General features: G+C 44.4%; 1 protein-coding gene across 5 annotated transcripts in view; it reads right to left on the bottom strand.

Annotated features, from left to right (window-relative positions):
* The window catches only part of FRMD1 (FERM domain containing 1), a 36,478-nt gene that overhangs the window by 15,173 nt on the left and 1,304 nt on the right, over window positions 1–20,001 (bottom strand). For 2 of the 5 annotated variants that reach the window (XM_015284361.4, XM_015284363.4), the window contains exons 2-4: window positions 12,836–13,019; window positions 7,681–7,771; window positions 235–323 (exon numbers count right to left, since the gene is read on the bottom strand). In XM_015284361.4, the coding sequence (XP_015139847.1) occupies window positions 235–323; window positions 7,681–7,771; window positions 12,836–12,931 (276 nt within the window). In that variant the 5' untranslated portion in view covers window positions 12,932–13,019. Of the gene's footprint in view, window positions 1–234; window positions 324–7,680; window positions 7,772–12,835; window positions 13,023–20,001 lie in introns of all 5 variants that reach the window. The other 3 variants (XM_419603.8, XM_040698605.2, XM_015284362.4) reach the window with 2 other exon arrangements.

Raw genomic sequence — 20,001 nt, 5'->3', positions numbered from 1 at the left:
GCACTCGCTTCTAATGTTTATACAGGTAATTTTTTTTTCACACGGGGAGCTCAAAGTCTTTGCTGGTCAGATTCATCTCACTGTGCATGGCATACCATGCAGATCTGATACTAACAGCAATTTCCTGGTCATCAAATGTTTACTTTCTTTTTTTTGCTGGATCTTGTCCATAGTCACACTATTTTAATCAACAGGACCAGGCTTTCCAGAACAGTAGTCTCCAAACTTAAACACCTGTCTTACTTTGCTGGTTTCTTTCTTCCATTCCTTTGAGAAGTATTTGCTAAGCTTCTGCTCCAGGTCTATGAAAACATATTCATTATCTGGAAGGCAAGACAGAAAAGCACGTAATGTTAAGGAAATAGAAGTTTTTATTCATGAAGTACTAAGTTAACTCTACTGGTTGTTTCCAACCAATACGCTTGAAAACAAAAGCTGACCAGGGAATGGACAGGGGCAGGGAAAAGAAAGGGCAGTGGGACTCAGTGCATGTGCTGCTCCCAACAGTATGAAGGAAGCTTGGCTGTGCCTCAGATGCTGAGCTGGAATTTCCTAAACTGCCACAAATGCTGAATCCTTCCTTTATGAGTCAAGGAGTCAGTAACAGAAAGAAAATATCACCTTAGCAAGATGACCGTGCTATCAGTGTAATGGGGTAATTTTATTAAACACGTAAGCCCTATCCGAACTTCCACTTTACTGCCGTGTTGCGCCATGGTCCAAAATAATATAAACAAGTAGACAGGGTCAGGTATTTGACAGGTTTAATCTTCTGCACATGAATGGGATCCTGTGAAACGGCAAGGAGGATCAAATTCAAGTGTTCAGAAAGTTTGGTGTCTCCTGCTCACACCTAACCTCTTTCATAGAGCAAAAAGATGGATGAAAGGAAGGAAAACCTGACCTACTTCGAAGAACTGAGGTTTGTTCTCCACCTGGGTGAGAGGGAGCAAGAACAAGAGCCAGTCTGAACAGTGCATCATCTTGAAAGAGCTTTGTGCTGCTTTCAAAGCCAGTGTTTGTAGGGCTACTTACCAATTACCAAATACAAACAACTCAACCAATGAATTTTTTCTTAAGCCTTCTCAAGTCTCATAAAAAGAGATGTGATGGGTCCTTCAATGGCAACGCCAGCTGAGCACATTCACCCGACTAGTCAATCTACTCCACATTCTTGCCCAGAAAAGTGTTATTACAAGTGACATAAGTCCCAAATTGAAGACTTTGTTCATAAGAAACATGAAAGTTGGGGGAAAAAAAAACTTCACAACCACTCCCCTGACCCAAAGACCCACCCAGACTTCCAGGCTTTGGCTTTTTCTTTCTGACGTGAAACAAGAAAGGAGGAAGAAAAGAGGTGAACTGTTTCCAAACAGACGTTTACAGCCCACTGAAAACCTGCACTACCATCAATACTGCTGACGGAGAAATGACACAGGCTGGCATTATAGAAGGTATTCAAAGAGCAAGGAACTACACCACAGTCATCTGTGGAGTACCCGTGACAGGGCAGCTGGAAGAGTTATGTTGGTCCAAACCACCCATGCTTCTAAGCCCATAAAGATCAAGTAACGCTGCCTTGAAAAGGCTGCCAGACGTCCCAGCCAGCTACACCATAGTACAGCTATTTGTTACGTATATCCCACAGTTCCTGCTTATCTGTCTTATTAATTAGGTTAGAGACATAACCCCAGGAGGATCCAGACACTAAGCATGAGAACTTCAGGTCACTAGTAGGGTTTGCACACAAACCCCAAGAAGAGACCAGGCTGAAGGAGGAGGACACCCTAAGCTCTCCCTGGTGGTCCTGCTCCTCCTCAACCCAGCATCCTCCCGCTCCTCTCTCCCTGCAAGAATGCTGTGCTGCATTCCTGCTTTAATGAAGTTAATATTGCTGGAATGTCAACCTGCAGTGTAAGCCTCCCTCTACAAAAACAAAGAGGCATTTCCCTCCCCAGCACTACATGGGTTGTGGGTTTTTTCCTTAAACTGGATTAGTGGTGAAACTTGAAGAGATCTCTGTCTGATGCTGAAACTGTTTCTGGCTTGAAAACAAGCTTCTCTCTAACAGAAATGAGGACGCGGGATTGCAGTGCCTCACAGCAGTGTTGTAAAGTATCATACGGAAATGCACAGATGGTCACCTTTCCAAGGAAGAGCTTGTCTGACCCATGGATCCAATCAGGGCTGGATAATCAGCATGTATGAAGTGTCCTTGCTTTGCTGGCCTCACGTGAATGGCAACAACCAAAGAACCTGGGTTGGAAGTATGCACGCATGCCAACATGCAAATATCCACTAGCAGTCACTGGCACTGCATTCATCGCTCTCTCAGCACTGGTGGTGAGCTTAAAGATATATCACACAAGCTTCCCTTAAAAGTTTCCTGTTCAGTCAGTGAGTTTGCAGCAGCGTAACTTATATATTTCCCTCAACTACAACTTTCAAGCACCCTCAAATTAAATGAAAAATCTGTGCTGTAACAATCTCGCTTCAAATTAATAGTCACCAGAAATGCAAACATTCAAGTGCACTGACTGCAAAATTAGCTTAGCACATTTAACATACTTCAGCAAATATAGGACATGGACTGTTGCAAGCAAAAAAATGGGCCAGATCTCCAACCAGAACAAAATGACAATTCTAATGAGTTATGTGGATGTACAACATGCATTATTGACGCTACATGAAAAATGGGAGTGGACAATTCTGACAATGTACAGTCAAATGAACTGTGATTCACTGTTACTCTAAAAGCCTTTACTTCACATTGACTAGTGCCTCCCCATTTTGATTTTTGTTTTTAAAGGAAGGCTGTGTCCCTTGCAGTATAACTAAGTAATGGTGAATGCCAATAACCTGTTCTCCTCACGTGCCCATTTTGGGCTGAGAGCACTGAGAAATGCCAGAGGCAGGTCATATACTCATCATACGAAGAGGGAAAGCTGAGACCCATTGGTAGACAAGAATGTCCTGCTAAGTCCCTTGGTTAAGTATATTTTAGTATTATAACTATTTAGACAGTCCAGGAGATTAGGATTCAAATAAAATATGAATTAGTGCGAAGCCAAATTTCCCCATAGCAGGCATTTCCTGCTTTAAAAGAAGGGAAAACACAATTGTCCTTGGCTATAGCACTTAATTTCACCCAGATGCTGCAAGAAGCCTCACTGCAACACCACTGCTCTCTTGAGAGTCAATAGAAAAGAGACCAGGAGCAGAACAGAGGAATGGCAGGTAGAGCTGGTATTAGGAGAGGTGGTCAGGAAAGTTGAAAGACAGACAGACAGAAAGAAAAAGCAAAGCAGAGACCTCACAACAAACACATGCTACAGATCTCATATAACCTGTTTAAGCTCCCCAAACACCAGCAGTTTTTGTTTGTTTTTTGAAGAGGGCCACAGGCTCCTTTTGTGAGTAGAGTTCCCCTGGCTTCCAAGTGGTGGTGCCCTGGGAACATCAATGTCTGTCTGGCATCTGCTGCAACCACCCCCCACAGAACATCTGGATGCTCCAGGTGTTATCTTTTGAGCCAACAGGAAGAAACCTCGTCCACTTCTCAATCCCTGGTTGATTAGTCGAAGGACTTGGTTCAGGACAACCTTGTGTTTTTAGCTTTAGCTGTTAAGTACATGCGTGTGAAGAGGAGAAAGGAAAAGTTGTAACAGAGGCTGGGAATACAGCAAAGGGGTGGCAGCAGTCCCTTACCTGAGATGGACGGGAAAATAAAAGGTTGCAATATTAAGAAATACAAAGTAGTTTGTCTGTCAGGAACTGCTGAGATAATGGCCCAGTCATTCCTGCCAATGAGCACATAATACTGCAGGTATTTTGTGCTAGCATTTAAAGCTAGCAACAAGGCATGCCCAGGCAAAACTCTCTGGACTTCTGGCAGAGGATTCTTCTGCACAAGAAGAGCTGCAGAACCATTCCCAGCATTCCTCATCCAGGAGAAAACATACTGTATGCAATCCTCAGACAGGACAGCACCTTACTGGATGGAGCATTGATGGTGAAGTGGAAAAAATGACAACAGGTGTAGGCCAAAGAATGCTGTCCTGGGTAAAGACCATGCAAGTACTTCCAGAAAGTATTATATAGATTTTGGAAAAATTCTGTTATCACCTGCCTTCTTAAGAGATAGTCTGGTGTAACAGATACCCACATAATACAATATACAGTGCTGTAGATGCTTCTGCCTACGACCTTCAGTACTGAAGGATACACTGGTGCAGAAGAGTTACCTGTAGACACAGAAGTCCTGACAGAGTTAACTGCCAAGCTCCCTGCTAAGCACACAAGTAAGGAGGACTGGGAGCTATTCTTACCTGGGTCTGGCAACGTAAGCAGCCAGAGCTGAAATAACTGAAGGATGACCCTCGAGGCAAGGGAGCTGAAGCAGAGGGATTTGGTTTTGTAAGAAAGCCAACCTGACAAACTGGTATGAGCACACCAATAGACACAGTGGCAGGGTCCAAGAGCTGAACACTTGCTTCTTCCCAGTCAAAGGTTTCTCTCTGCTTGGGTTGAGCAAGGTTTGATCCTAGGAGAAGCCCAAGACTTAGGACTGCGGGGATTTGGGTTACAACAACAAAGGAGACCTGGCTGCTTTTTGTCTGCTGACAAACAGTTTTGCCTTAGAAGATTGAACTGTGTTGCTGCATACACATTCTGATAACAGTAGGGGAAACTCTTGCAGGGCACCAGATAAGACTGACCCTGCATGAGGAGCTGCAATATAAGACCCAGCTGCTGAAACCTACGGAGCCAGCATGAACCTGGAAGGACTGCAGGGTCATCAGAAAACAAATTACAAGAAAAAAAAATGCACTTAAGGAGCAGCAGAACACAAGGTATAGCCTGCTTCATGACCTGTGACAAAACTTGAAGAGCAACATATCCCAAGCTCCATCTCGTGTTGCTTTGCATTAACATACCCTCCTGAATATGATTTTCAGAAGGATAAAATTCTTCCTACAAATGCAAAGGTCTTTCTTCCTCTTTATAGTTGTCTGAAGTGCTTTCAACGTTGAAGGGAAAAGAAAAAAAAAAGGTAAAAGAGCAATAGCAGTGAAAAATCCTGTCCTCTCACCATTAGTGTTGCCTTAAATCCTGAAGCTTGTCCTCAGGATTTCTAACAGTTGGAACTTAAGGAGAGCCCCAAATTCTCTTATCCTTTAAGTCAGGAACGCTGGAAGACATGCTCCAAGACCTAGAGCTTAGGTCTCACAGCAATTATTGTTTGCACAGTGCTTAGTGGTGCTATTTTCATTTTTGCCACACATGGGGATTAAACTTCTGTTTATGATTAAGGATCCCAACTTCTCCCCCTCACACACATACTTACTATGAGACCAACTGAGCATTAGTGTATCTGTTCAATGTCTGCAGGTCAAATGGGCTCCTAATCCAGATAATCCACCCAGTGTGATTGGTTACAGTTCTGCAGAAATGCCATAATTTTCATTTTCTTGCCCCCGCTGACAGTCAAGGTTTTGTTGGCAAATTAACAGCAAGGTAATGGATGCAAGTGGATTAGAATATCTTGTTCTGCATGTGGCAGTATCAGATTGTCAAAAACAAATACACACTAAATCTGTGAAATATGTCCTTATTGGAACATGGCAGTTGTTTCTTAAGGATGGCATTTTAGAGCTGCAGCGCCAGGAGGTGAAAATGTGATGCAGAGGAGGAATATGTTCTGCTTTGAAACACAGAGGCTTCCTCTCTAAGTTTTGGATACCCAGTCCACCTAGACCAGCAGCAAACCTTCCACACACTAACTGCAGTAAGCACACTGAATCCCTACCTGGCAAAGGCAGGGCAAAGACTTTACTCACACAACAGCTCTGGACAATGCAAAACTTACCCAGGCCTTCCCACAACCCAGACAGGCTACTTCCCTTTCTGGAGATGAAACCAAAACTCCCTGAAAAACTGACCCAGGGTGACTCAAAGGTTACTTCCCAAAGCCCAAAGATGGAGAGCACTACATTTGCAATAGAAACAAGACTGTAGTTACCACCATCAGCAACAGATTTATTTGTTGGCCAGGACAGGTAAGGGGTTGGAAATCAAGTTTGGGAACAGAAAATGAAAGACTTCTTTTGCTAAAGCTCCAAGTAAGGACTGAAGGTAGGTAACAGAAGAGAGCAGCAGCACACAGGTCAGGTTTGCCCCCCATCTCAAGAGTGAGCTGCAGCTTTCCTGGTGGCTGTGGCCATTCATGCTGAGAAAATGATTCCTGATGCTTCCCTTCCTCCTGTTCTCTGGCACCCAAAATCCAGACAATTTCTTAAGCAAAGTAACAAAAAGAATTCTCTTCCTCATCCAAGATCTTGACACTTGTCAGGGTGGAGGAGGTGCCAAGGTGAGCACACACAGCCTTCATCCAAGCAGCTTTAGAAATTGAGCTACAGCAAGCAAGAGTGAAGAACAGTGAGGAAAACAGAACAAAAGGAGAGGTCCCATTCAGGCTACTTGTCATTTTTTCTAAGAGCACTGCGAAGAATTAGCTTATTTAAAAAGGATGAGCATTTTTGTGAAGAGAGCAAAGACTGTTTATGTTTAAAGCTACAGGCAATATACTTTTGAGCTATAAGTAGCACTGCTTTATTAACCTAGTTGAACTGGGGTATTCAGGTATTCCTCATTGGAAGGGGAATAAAGAACTGTGCTGGTTTAAATCCACAGATATGTTTGTCAGCTACTGGTTTAGTTACGTCGATGGGACCTCCTGGAGACTCTGCAAACGTTAGGGAGATAAACAGCTTATTCCCATCTTAGCTTCAATGCTATGCTCAGAAAAACGAACAAGTTTTTAGAGAAAGAACAGAAAGGAAAATGAGATGAGAAAACTTAAACAACTTTCTCCCACATACTCATAAGCAGGCAAAATAAACCCCACTTAGGGTTCATAAAGTTATTCTCATTTCACTGAAAATGTCCAGAGATGCTGCAGTAAATAGTGAAACACTTGAGAAAAATTTTAAAGGGACAAGTCAACAGATTCATTACTGTTTTCTAAGAGGCTGAGAGGTGTTGATGCACACTGTCCTAGAAATGTAATATCTCCTATCAGTTTGCTCCTTTAAGTTTAAGGCATCATCTTACACTGTCACCTGGTCAACACCAAGATACAGGATCAGCAGACTGGACTTCAATTCATGTACTAAGACATTTTATATTTCCCAGATGATATTTCAAAACACAATTTTCCTACTCCTCATGTATTCGGTCCCCTCAAACCATTTAAGTTTCCTCTCCCCATTCTTCAGCATTCTTTGCACGTGACTTCAGAACATAAATAACATTTCCAACCCCAAACTCCTTTTAAAATTCACCTCCTGTCCAACTACTGACAGTTTTGAGCTCATACAGTGACAAATATGTTGGCTAGCAAGTTAGCTAAAGGGGAGAAAGAAAACTCCACAAAGAGGTAGAACATAAGAACAAAGGAAGAGAACAAAAGGGCCCCCTTCTCCCAATTTGTCTGCCCACATACCAAAGATCAAAAGAGCTCTGAGAAGCCTGTGCATAATCTACATACTTTGTGACCTTATTACAATCGAATTCCCCACAGGCATGGCCAGTGTGTATATATGCACACACTGTAAATACACACAAGCAGGTCTGTGGAAGTTTGCCAGGTCATTTGCTCTGTGCATTGAGTTTGCTTACTTTTAACAATGCTGAGGCCAAAGAAGTGGGGCTCTTTAATCTTCACTAAATCACAAACTTGCTGGAAGAGCTCCTGTCCAGTGGCTTTGACCTGAAAGAAACAACCAATCCAACGTTACAGATGGCTCACACACCTGAATGGGCCAATTCTCCTTCCTTACATTGGCCAATATGTTTTTGGATACCAAAGCTGAAGAACTCTCAAAGAACAAGATTTGTTTTCAGTATTATCATCATAGAAAAATTATCAAGGTGTTACTTTTGTACCTTCACGCTGTGAAGTGGCTCAGCTCAGTAAGATATGAATTCAAATCTCCTATTTATTGGCATTGTTGTGTAAGGAGAATTCTGGAGTGCTAATTTTGTGCAGTGCTACTGACAAGTGCTCTCATGGAAAAAGTTTGTAAACACAGAAACCAAAACACTGCTCTCTTGTATAAATGTTTCTTCAGAGGTTAAGAGAAACAACAAAACTTTCATTCAAGAGAACTAAAAACAAAAGTACACAAAGAAAGCCAAGACTGCATTCTTACATTTACCTGAAATGCCTCGTGGGGTACAGATGAGGTTGCTCTCTACTCCATGCAGAACAGCTTATTCTGTCTGCCGCTGACTTCTGGTCACACAACAACTAATATCTGCATTTTCAGAAGCTGTCACCAATTGCTTATGAGCTTTTTCCTATTTCCTTGCCAAATGGAGACTGGTCCAGCACAAGCTCCCTTAGCAAAGTGGTGATATGGGCTACTTGCATGTGGCAAGGATGTGTACAGTGACTGTAAAGCTCCCCCATTAGGTGTCCTCTCAGTTATAGCCTTATTTCCCTCACTCCATCACACCACCTCAGGAGCAGAACTCAACACACTAGCAAAATCCCACAGAATCCCCAACCCTCAAGAGACGTGGGAGGAGTTCTGAGCCAGAACTGCTGCAGAGAGCAAAACAGTACCGAAACAGACAACCAAAGTATTGCCTGGGGTGCAGCCAGCTGCTGTGAAACCAGCCACATTCTCTCAGCTGTTCTGTGCCACTGCTGGGCAGTGCCAAGCAGCAGTACCACAAGCTGCCATCCCAAGGTAAGAAGCAAAGAAAACAGGGCAGAAGTCTATCTCTGAACTCGCCTACAGTGTAATCATCACCAAATTAACTGCCATTGTAATTCCTCAAGCCCTTTTAGGGTTGGCATGCCATGCTGCCCAGAAGCAGGTTCCACTCTCCGCCCTGCCCCAGGATGTACCATGTCACTAGATACAGACAATGGGAAACGGGGCTACTGACGTTTTTTGTTTGCTTGCTTTGTTTTTAATTCTTGACAATGCACCACCAGCCAGCCACTCACTAATGCTTCACCCAAAGCTTTGAAACCTGTGCTACACCAACATGTGTGCAACACAAACTTTAGGAGAGGTGATAACATGCAATTCTGTAAGACCCCCAAACAGTAAGGGAGTGGTCTCACACCTAAACGTGGTACTTGTTCGGCTGCCAACAACACGCAGTTGTAACTGGCATTGAAATCTGCCTCCTTTCTCAAGAAAGCAAAGCAAACTCTGCGCATGTTATCCTTTCTGGGAAGGACTGGGTGACCTACCTGTAGCTGAAATGATTATGCACATACATCAGTCACTAGGAGCACAGGACTATGTAAAAGCTATATAAATAGGTATATTTTGTGACGTACTTTCACACCTAAGGGAAGAAAAACCTGCTGGAAGATGCTTACTTCTATGAACTGAACACTTCAACGTTTCGTGACACTCACCTCGAAAGCAGAAATTTAATGAAGTTTCTTGCACAGCAGGTATGTGATCTACCACCTTGTCCATACTCCTTTTGGCATTTTCTTACTGTATCCAGTTTTACTCCCAAACTTCATAGCTATGCAACACTGATAACACTTGCAATCTCTGTTTCCTCCTCCTACATTCCCCTGTTAGAACAATCAATATTTCCTTTTGAATTTTCCATTTTTTTGTGGTTCTGTTTGGCCTTTCCTCCCTTTGCACATGGTTTGTATGCCAGATTCCATTCCAAACACGCTATGCATCATTCCCTCCTCTGACGGGGCCCGATACTCAGCTTTGTTCCACGTCAGACTGGACTAAATTTCATAGTGTGAAGAAACCCAAAAATAAAATCACGCAGCAGGTTACATGCGCTACTCCAGAGTCATTCTACATGCAAGTATTCATACATGCTGGCCACCCATCTCTATTTTAGCGGTCCATATGGTTTAAAGCACCAGCTCTGCTGCTCACAGAATAACCAGAAGACCTCAGACCTATGCCCGCTGCCCCTAAACACATGGGACCATGCCAGACTTTCTCTCTTCCCAAGTTTCTGTTCACATTTCCACCTCTCCTCTGCCAGCTAGGCAACAAGCAACAACTGGAGGCACTTCTGAGACACTTAAGCACTGGTGGAGTAGCTGGCTGTCCTGCTCCTCTCAGGAAGCAGTCTGACCCTCACTAGTCTAGGTAGCTGTCCTTTTTTCAGCTGCTATCACCGAAGAAACTTCTCAGAAATTGGACTGAGACAGTCACAAAATCTAGTTGGTACTGACCAGTGAGTTCAAAATGAGGTAAGCCAGCACACTGGGAGGTAAAGAAAACTGAACGAACTGGATGCTGCTTCAGATCTTTGATGTAACTGATAGACAATACATAGAGAACAGTATTCTTTCCCGCCATTCCCACACATTAGCCAATATAACTCTCATGGTGGGCACCAAAATTAATACAGGTCTGATGAGGGACGAAGAAACTTTAAAATGGCTCCCACTTTTCTACCTTCAACATCAATATCTATGAAGGGCACACAATGAATCCATCTTTAAGAACAGGCTTCCATCTACACGTGACCACGCAAAACACATACAGGAAAACTCTTATCTGGAAGGATGGAATTTGTACGAGAGGAGGAGAAAGGAATTATGTGCATAAACCCTTTTCTTATCAGGGAAAGGATCTATAATTTATTCTGCTGGAAGGATAACGATTCCTACCTACCTCACTGAGCTCCAAGCTTATTTAGTATTTGCATTCCACATTGAGGAGGTTAAAAGGCTTTGGAAACATTAAGTAGTGGCATTATTATTCTAATAAATGCACAGGCTATCATCTGTGGTTGTGCTAATTAAATGTGTGTTCTACTAATATTACTGGAAAATTGCCTTGATGTTCCTTTTATAAGATCTCTCCAGCTGCAAAATCCTAATTTTTGTTGTTGTTTTGAAGGGGTGTTGTGGTAAAGAATGAAGCCAAATGAAAAGCTGGGTTTGGTGACTTGCCCAGTTATAAGAGGTCATGTTTCACTCTCTATGCAATTAGGACACAACTGTGTTTTGAGAACTTGTGTTTTGACCCAAGCAGATATTCTCTTTCACACCCATGTATCTCCACATATGTTTTTTTCCAACTTTATGGCCACTAAAGCATGAAATAGCAGAAGTGAGGAGGGAAAATGTCTTAAAACGTCTACAGATGGATGTGGTGTCACAGATCCTGCTGGAGAAAGCGATATTCAAAGGCCCTTAGCTCTTTGCAGGAGCTGCAGAAAGGCAGGTGGGAACAGAGACATGCTGCCTTCCCTCCATCCCCACAGCACTCAGTGTGAAAGGACATTCCTTATGCTTTATTAAGCTGCTGCAGCCCAGGGCAACTCACTGTCACATTTTAAATATAGACAATAGTTCTTGCTGCCTGCCCAAGACTGGGCATGGGACCTCCTGCTGCAGTGGGACACTGCCTGAAGATCCTGGAGCTTGGGCAGCCCCACAGCTGTCATATGCCCTTGGGACAACACTACTCAGCCAGATATGTGATACCACAGTTAAAATGCCAGACAGGGAGCAGAGGTGGAGCAATGAGACCAGAAAGGGCTCTGGGCATCTCTGGTTGACCCTCTGCTCATTTAATGCTGCACCAAACCAGATGGCAATGCCATCAGCCCTGCCCTTCACTTCTGCAGGCGAGTCTGCACCTCAAGAGAGGCAAGGCAGGTTCTGTTATCTCACATCTTTAGCCTTGCTGATAAAAGCTATAAAAAGGTGAGATTTAGGGTCAGTTTCAACAGACCATTATCACTGGCCTTTGCACCTGCCTCTAGGACCTTAATTAAATTCTCATGTTGTGGCTTGCACAAAACCAATAGACTGCAGAAGTCTTTCAGGAGGTAGCTGGGCTGAATTTGAACAGACGACCTGCAAGCAGAGAGCCCCAGGTTTTGCTATTGAAGTCTCGTTCTGACCAGCCCTTGTGGAACTTTCCTGTTAATGATGCCACATTTAGACATAACAGACAGGAGAATTCCTACGTGGATTTTGAAGATTAGGACGCGTGCCATGTTTTCAGCCGAGTGCTTACAACAGCTCACCTCACCTGTCTTCCCTCTCTCCCCATCCCAGGGGAAAGCAAATAAAACCAAAAGGGAAAATCTCACCAGTGCACAGGCAAACACCTGCACACAGTCGTAGGGGAACACTCAGCTCTGTCACCTAAGTTGAAGTGCTGCTGACAGTTCGGTTTCTCGCAGGCTGAGGAGCAAGCAGCATTATGCAAGGAGCCCATGTGCACTGCAGCGGGCATGGGGCTGCGCCGAACATGCAGCCAGCAGGGCTCTGACAGCACTCCTGCACACGCACTGCAGTATTTGAAGAGCTGATCAAAGAAATGAAGCGACTTAGCTGTGGTCAGTGTGTGTACAAGTACTCGAAGGAGTGGGAAAAAAAGCCCCAGAGGTTGTTTGCTCTGCCTTGGAGTCTTTGAAAGACATTGACAGGCTCTCAAAGCAAAAATAGCTGAAACACCAGTGTAAATGGGCATTATTAGGTGTGCTTGATAAACCATCAGGGCATTTCAGGTTCAATATGAAAAGAATCTCTGGTTTATTAATTGTGGAAAAAACACTGTGGGCTCTTAAAATAACCCCAACAAAATAACAGCAGAAAAAGAACAGAGGTTACCTCCATCCCAGAAGTTTTGAGTAACTCTACTAATGTTTTGAAACCACCCAATTAGAAAATGGAGCGCCAATTACACTAAGCTGGCTAATAGCCTTTGGGTCAGCAGACCAGGCTTTGAGAGAAAAACAGCAGCTAACAAAGCCAGCCCCAGCCTGGAGCGAGGCCTCCCGGCATCCCTCGAGAGCCACTCACCCCCACAGTCAGGCTGAGCTGCTCCCTGTCGGGCAGGAAAACGCAGACGCTGCGGCCCTCAGGGTGCATCCTGCCGGACAGCAGCGCCCGGCTCATGGCGGGCAGCTCCGTGTGGCCCCGCCAGCAGCACCCGATGTCTCCTCTCTGCTGTGGATGGGCGTCAGGCTCCTTTCATCCCACGCACCTGCTAGGAAGGGGAGAGTGTCAGTGAGGCTGTGGTGAGGCCCTGACGTCGCAGCTCTGCCCCGCTGCTGGCTGAGGTTGGCTGCGCTGTGCTGAGGGGGCAAGTCTCAGTGGCACCCAACTCACCCATTTTACAAGGTCACTGTCAATGTTTCTGACGGCATCGTGGCACAAACTGGGCAGAGACAACCTTTACATAGCCTGAGAGGCAGAGCAGAGTGCCATAAAGCAATCAGATCTCCTTTGCACAATGAACCCAAAACAAGACTGAGATGTACGTAAGCAATGAGACAGATGACACCACAGGCCACACTGCCTGAAAAAGCCCATGAGCAAGAGGGAGTGCCACCTTCTTCAGCTGGGACATCTTGATGCCACCTGAAGTGGAGGATTTTGACAAGCTGTCAGCACAGAACACTTCATTTGAACCAGGATCCCTTCTGCCCAGCCCTGTTCCCTGGGAAATCACTGCCCTCATACCCAAGTAAACTCATCAGCTCCCAAGGCTGAGCCACCACTCCACGTTTTTTGCTTCCTCCCAAGGGCTGAACCCAGGTAGCACAGTTGGGAGATCTTCAGTTTTGGGAAAAAGCTGCTGGAACAGCATTGAAAATGCAGCAGCCTGGGAGCTGCACAAGCTACTTAGAGCTGAAGCTACAATAACCACAGAAACAGAAGAGGGAAACTGAACTTGTGCACAGAGGCACAACAGCACATATCTTCTTCCCATTGCAACGGGAGGTTACACAGCACCCCCCACAGCTACCAGTTACCACCTTTCTGCTGTTGGTCACCACACAGCCTGCTCCGATGTTACATGTTTTCTGCTTTGTTTTTAAACCAAGTACAAGATCTGTAAGTGTCTTCCTACAACTGCAAAAGCTGCTCCATGCACCTCCCCCCTTGCTTGAGCTGGCATATAGAACATTGCGTTATTAGGAAGTGTTGTATACGTTCTTTCTATAGAAATCCTCCTTTGAGAGCGAAGCACACAAAACTTACATTTACTGTATTAATAAAGGAGGGAGTTCCATTAAAGGACCAAGTTATTATTAATTCAGACTTTGAAGAAAAGTAATAAAGGGGAACTAGGATCTTTAAAATGAAGGTTGCTCTAAATTATAAGCACACAGAAAAGACACATTTGACTTCCCAGATGAGAAGAGGTCAAAGCTTCCAGGCAATGAAATATTTGGAGAAAACCTCCCATTCATCCTCTTATCAATATAATTATACCAATGAGCCTTCCTGGGTTCCAGGCTACACACTGTGAACATCTGTATATAAATACCAGATGCCTATAGAATGACTTGAGGGTGATAGGTCACTTTTTATTGTCATCTGATGTCATACGCTCCATAAACTTTATGGATAGCATAATGACCTCAGAGTTATGAGCTCAGACTTTCCATCGTAAGTAGGTTTGTTTCGATTGTCAAACCACTGCACCACGGCCCATGTCCTCACTCAACAGGAGAGATTACATCCACAGACATACATTCACGCAGCCTGTAACACAAGTCAGAAGAGGCAAAGAAGTAATATGAAGAATAAACTGACTTTTTTTCCCTTGTGGAGAACTCAAGAAACTGAACCCTACTTCCTCTGTTAATCAAGGCTCACGGAAGGCTCATCCTATTCACACTTGCTTTGCTCTCTTAAAATTTCAAATGGACAACTGTAGATTGCGGGAGATGGGAACTAAGAAAGGGAACCTGTGTTAGGAGGGCGTTGGGCTAGATAGTCTCCAGAGTTCCCTTCCAGCCCCTGCAATTCTGTGATCCTGTGAAAGGACAGGGAGACGTTTTTTTTCAAGGTTTTAAAACAAACGAGCTCTTCAACCCTGCAGCAGGTAAGAGGTTAAAGAAGCAATGTCCTTAATCTGAAGGGGGAGGTCAAACACAAGCCTAGATCAGCTTTCTCTTCTTCAGAGGTATGCTAGAATGTGATAAAACTTAATGAATCATTAACTTGCTAGCACTGCACGCTTATACTGAACAAAAAAAAAGAAAAAAAGCCAAGAATAACTGCCCAACCAAAACAAGTGGCCAGAAGGAATGCTCTTACTTAAACATACACAATTTCAGACTGCCCATATGCCATTCTTTTGTTTACCACAGATTCCAACCTCTTAACCTCAATTAAACCCTAAAAGCTCCGGCAAATGCACTGCAGATGAATTAATAAAAGCTGAAGTCAATCATTGGCCCCTGGGACACTCTACAGTTTGTTTGGGTTTTGGTTGGCTTTTTTTTTGTTTGTTTGTTTGTTTTGGTTTGTTGTTTTAAATAACATCACTCCATGATTTTGCTCCCAGAGAAGTCCACTTTGAGATGTAATTGCTCAGTCAAAGGCCTGTCAGTGAAACATTCAAAGATGCTTTTTATTCCTACTTTTCTGGTATCAGTCAGGAGTCTTTTTAGTGCCTGGAGTTTATTTAGCACTGTTTATTTTATTCTACCTAAATACACGTGTACCGGAGCTTTGGACAATAAGCCTGCCATTAATTTCAACACTACTCCGATTAAACAGCTCAAACACGGCTGTAAAAACTAATTAGTAAGAACCCTAATCTTCTGCTCCTCTACCCACGGCCCCACAAGCTGCCCAGCAGCAGAGCAGGGCTATAGGGTTGATTTAGTGAAAACAGGAATTGGTGGAGTTAGCAACAGCAGTAGGAGCAAGAGAGCCCTTTGGAGATGGGATTAGTTGTTGCATTTCCATAGGCAAGTTTGAAATCCACCTTTCTTTCTGGTCTAAGGTGGCAAGGGGAAAAAAGTTAGTAGTAGTTCTTGCCTCTTCCTGCACTTTGTAACTTCAGGTCTCCAAGCGGCACCCATACAAACCAACCCATGCACTTGAACTGGGCTTCAACGTGAACTGCACAACCCTATTTTATATCAGGCCACAGCCCTCTTGGAATTAGGTCCTAATCCTTATTTCAGCCTCCTGGGACTGCCACAGGCACACCTCAAGGGGATAAAAACAAATGGGTGAAAGAATCGCCCACCAACTCTAAGCAGCAAAGCAGAACAAAATTCAATCATCAAGAAAAAAGAGCACAGGTAATTATGTGCTTCTCTCAAAAACATCCAGGAACACAACCTGAAAGCACGCTTTTGAAGGTTTATTATAGTAAAGAACCTTGGGAAAGCTGGTTTTGCTACCACTGGCAAAAACGAACACTGAGCACATTCCCGATGAAACCACAGCAGACTGGCCCTATGGTGTTCTGTCAAGAACTGCTCAGAAATGCTAAGACTGTTCTTAATGTTTTCCACAGATGTCTTACGCTCCTAAGACAACCGGACTCTTAGACTGCCATTCCACAATCAGCTTAGGTAGCTCTAATCAAGCCAGCTGTGCAGCAAGGCAGACAGGCAGCTGCCTGGAAAGAAGCCTACCTTTGTGCAACAACCCACGCTCATGTTGCCCCAACCTAAAGATAAAATATAGCCTTAAAACTGAGAACCTCCCTCACCTATGTCTTTTGTCCCTTCAAAGATACATTGTAAGACACTAGTAATATCTAGTGAACAGAGTAATAAAAAGCCTAAACAACTGAAGAATCATAGAATGGCTTGGGTTGGAAGGGACCACAAGGATCATTAAGCTCCAACCCCGCCGCTGCAGGCAGGGCTGCCAACCTCCACATTTAATACTAGACCAGGCTGCCCAGGGCCCCATCCAACCTGGCCTTGAACACCTCCAGGGACGGGGTATCCACAGCCTCGCTGGGCAGCCTGTGCCAGCACCTCACCACTCTCTCTGTGAAGAACTTCCCCCTGACATCCAACCTAAATCTTCCCTCTTTCAACTTAAAACCATTTCTCCTTGTCCTGCCATTACCTACCCTTGTAAAGAGTTGACTCCCCTCCTGTTTATATGCTCTTCAGATACCAGAAGGCTGCAATGAGGTCACCCTGCAGCCTCCTTTTCTCCAGGCTGAACAAGGATATAACAATGGCACGTATTAGCCCCTCTCAACAACCTGAGTCCCCATAGAACTCCCCTGACTAACCTACGAGACGACAAAATTTTTCCTGGGTGCTCCAAAAGACAGGATCTCAGAATAGATGCAATCTGGCCACAAGAAAGATGCAACACTGTCAGCAGAAATGATTGGCAATTGGTTCATAGACCAGGGAGACGCAACTGCAGCAGGCCTTTGGCATCTGCTACACCTGAGCACAGCACCCTTGCATGGATAGGATTTGGGCCCAGCTCTCACTTCTGGGAGCAATAGGAGATGCCTCCAAGAATGCCAGGGCTGTGAAGCCATGGCAAAGTTCATTCTCACTGCATATCTTTGGGGACAGATGGGGAAGTTGCTGAATATTGGTCTTAGATGCCAACTAACATCCTTTTTATTTTCCTTCTGTACAAACAGCACTCTCTGATGACACTGAGCTTTAACAATAGAGAGGAAAATGCTTTGTCTGTAGTCCTATTGCAGGATTAGACACAGCTCTTAGCCAGGCATGACAACCCACACTCCACCTGCGTGCTGTGAAGTTTTCCTGCCTCAAGTCAAGCATCACAAGTGAGTGCTACAGCATGAAGTGCTCTCTTAGGTTTGTAACTCTTCTGCTTTGCTCTGCCTCTCCCACAACATGGCCAGCGTGCTCAGAAAGAAGGGTTCCCCCAGAATTCTCATGACACCTATTTCTAACCTGTGATCATGGTCACTTTGTGGGCTGCCCTACTCCTGCTTAGAGGCAGGGGACAACTCTCCTACTCAGTGGTGATGCAGTGCTCTTGCAAAGCCAAGAGACACGTTTTTGTACACACATTGAGACCTGCAAAACAGCCTTCAAGGAGGGGGAAAAGGCTCAGCTGAAGGCAAAGCACCGAAGGACACACATGCTCCTGTAGCGTGGAGGTGAGGATGCTGTGAGGGCAGGACCATGTGAGTGGCTGCCATGTTTCTATCTGGCTGCCCCTGGGATGAGAAAAGCACTTCAGCACTTTACTTCCCATGAAGAGAGAGCTCAGCACGAATCACCTAGGCTTAATCCTTCCCCAAAAACAGAACTGAATTCAGAAGTCTTTGAGAGAAACAATGAGCATTACAGCCTCCAGGCAAAAGGGACAAATTAAGATCTCATGAGGGACAAAGTTTTTCCATCACTTCCAAGTCCGTGTGTGCCTTTGAGTTTCTGTGCACAAAGGTATGCAGCCTTTTAAAGTGCATTAACAGAGATGTGCACAACTTTGCAGTATACATCCTTTGAACATTAAATGTCTGCAGTGAGAACACACATCTCCTTTTCAGCATGCCGTGCTCCTGGGAAGACTTTCTGCTGTCAGCATCAGAAACAACGATGGTTGAGCTGACCCTGCCTGCTCACTGATTGGTAACACAAATATAGCATTTCCTCATCATGTCTGACTAACAGTGTGAAATTTCTTATTACCATGAATTTGTTTATTTCCGCACAGTCTACAACTGGGGTTCTTTTACTGACTGACGGTCACAGGACTTCCTCAGGCTTTGTAAATCACATATGTGAATTAGCGTTTATGATTAAGTAAGTGAAGGAATCAACTGGCTTGGCAAACGCAGAAGCATAGGAATGACCCAGTGAAATATGGCACAGCATGTGAAACAGCTTCAGTGTCCAGGACACAACACATGAAGCTGCTGCAAAGAAAGCTTACATGGAAGTGCAGAGCTCTGTTCTTTCAGCTGAGTGACCAAGGCAGCGTCACATGAATCCTCCCAAGATTAAGCAAAGCAAATTGCTTCAGCAACCGGTCAGCCTCACCAAAAGCTTGCCCACATCCAAACGCAAGGACACATCCCTTTGGAGAAAGATTGGTACAGAAAACTAACTCACAGGCACGCATAACACAGGCAGTCCAGACTGCAGTACAGACAGTACCAGGCAGAGTCTGCTGCCTCAGTGTGAAGGTGAGCAACAGAAGGTACTTTGCTTTGGTGCTCTCCCTGCACACCTCTGCCAAGTAGTGCAACCTTTATTTATGAGAGACTGCTCGCCTTTTGTATGTAGGTGAAACAAGAGAAGCAAAGCACAGGTGGAAAGCTGCAGCAAGGTCTTTATAATAAGGGAGAGCGAGGCTTGTTCCCTGCTCCTGCAGCTGTTGGGATGTTCAGGAAGCACAATGAGAGCACAGAACTGCAAGACCTGATCTCTCTACCAGAGACTCAAGAGAAAAGCGTGTTTCTCTGTCATGCTAATTGAAAACAGGCGAGGTCTCATAACCCAAAAGCCTATCAGCTAATTCTCTTACGGGGAACATATTTCTCCTTCGAGTCTATCAAGGCTAATAAACAGTGATTCTCACAAGTCAGTTTATTAAATACTTGCTTGATCTATTGTTTGAACTCTCATTTAATCTATTAAACTCTAACAGCTGAGAACATTCTTCTGCAAGACTGTCTTTGCAGAAATAGTTCCACTGTGGTGAAATTGCTATATTTCAGCTGGGCTGGGCTGAAGTGGAATCAAGCCACCCGAAATATTCCACAGAGCTGTCAAAAACAAACAAACAAACAAACAGAGATATCAGTTCTAGAAGTAAACACACCATGAGCTATTTAAGAGAAATAAAGGCATCGTTCTAACTTCAGAGGTAATACCCAGAACTGCAAGATGGATAAGAACAGACATGCTTTTACCAATATATTACATAAGTAATCCTTTGAGCCAGTAAGAACTGGGTAAAAAAAACAACTGGCTTCTTCTCTGAAGGAGGGAGAAAGTCCACTGCTCATCTCATGGCACTCCAATCTAAATCCTAACATCCACACCAACCAGTCAGCTTCTGCATCCACCTGCTTCTAACTTTTTCCCTCCTCGAAATGCACAGCTTGTCTTAAACCAATACTCCTCTCTGCTCTGAATATGCGAAACAGAGGAACTTCCAGAATGGAGAGAAAGCTCTGTCTGGAACGCAGCCTGCTTCTGTTACAAGCGTGAAATCACCGATCTGCCCATACTTTGACAGAACTAACGCCA

Source organism: Gallus gallus, chromosome 3, assembly GCF_016699485.2.
Source record: "Gallus gallus isolate bGalGal1 chromosome 3, bGalGal1.mat.broiler.GRCg7b, whole genome shotgun sequence".
NCBI classification, from domain to species: domain Eukaryota; kingdom Metazoa; phylum Chordata; class Aves; order Galliformes; family Phasianidae; genus Gallus; species Gallus gallus.
Note: the sequence above shows the minus strand (reverse complement) of the source record. Positions and strands in the feature narration are given on the sequence as shown.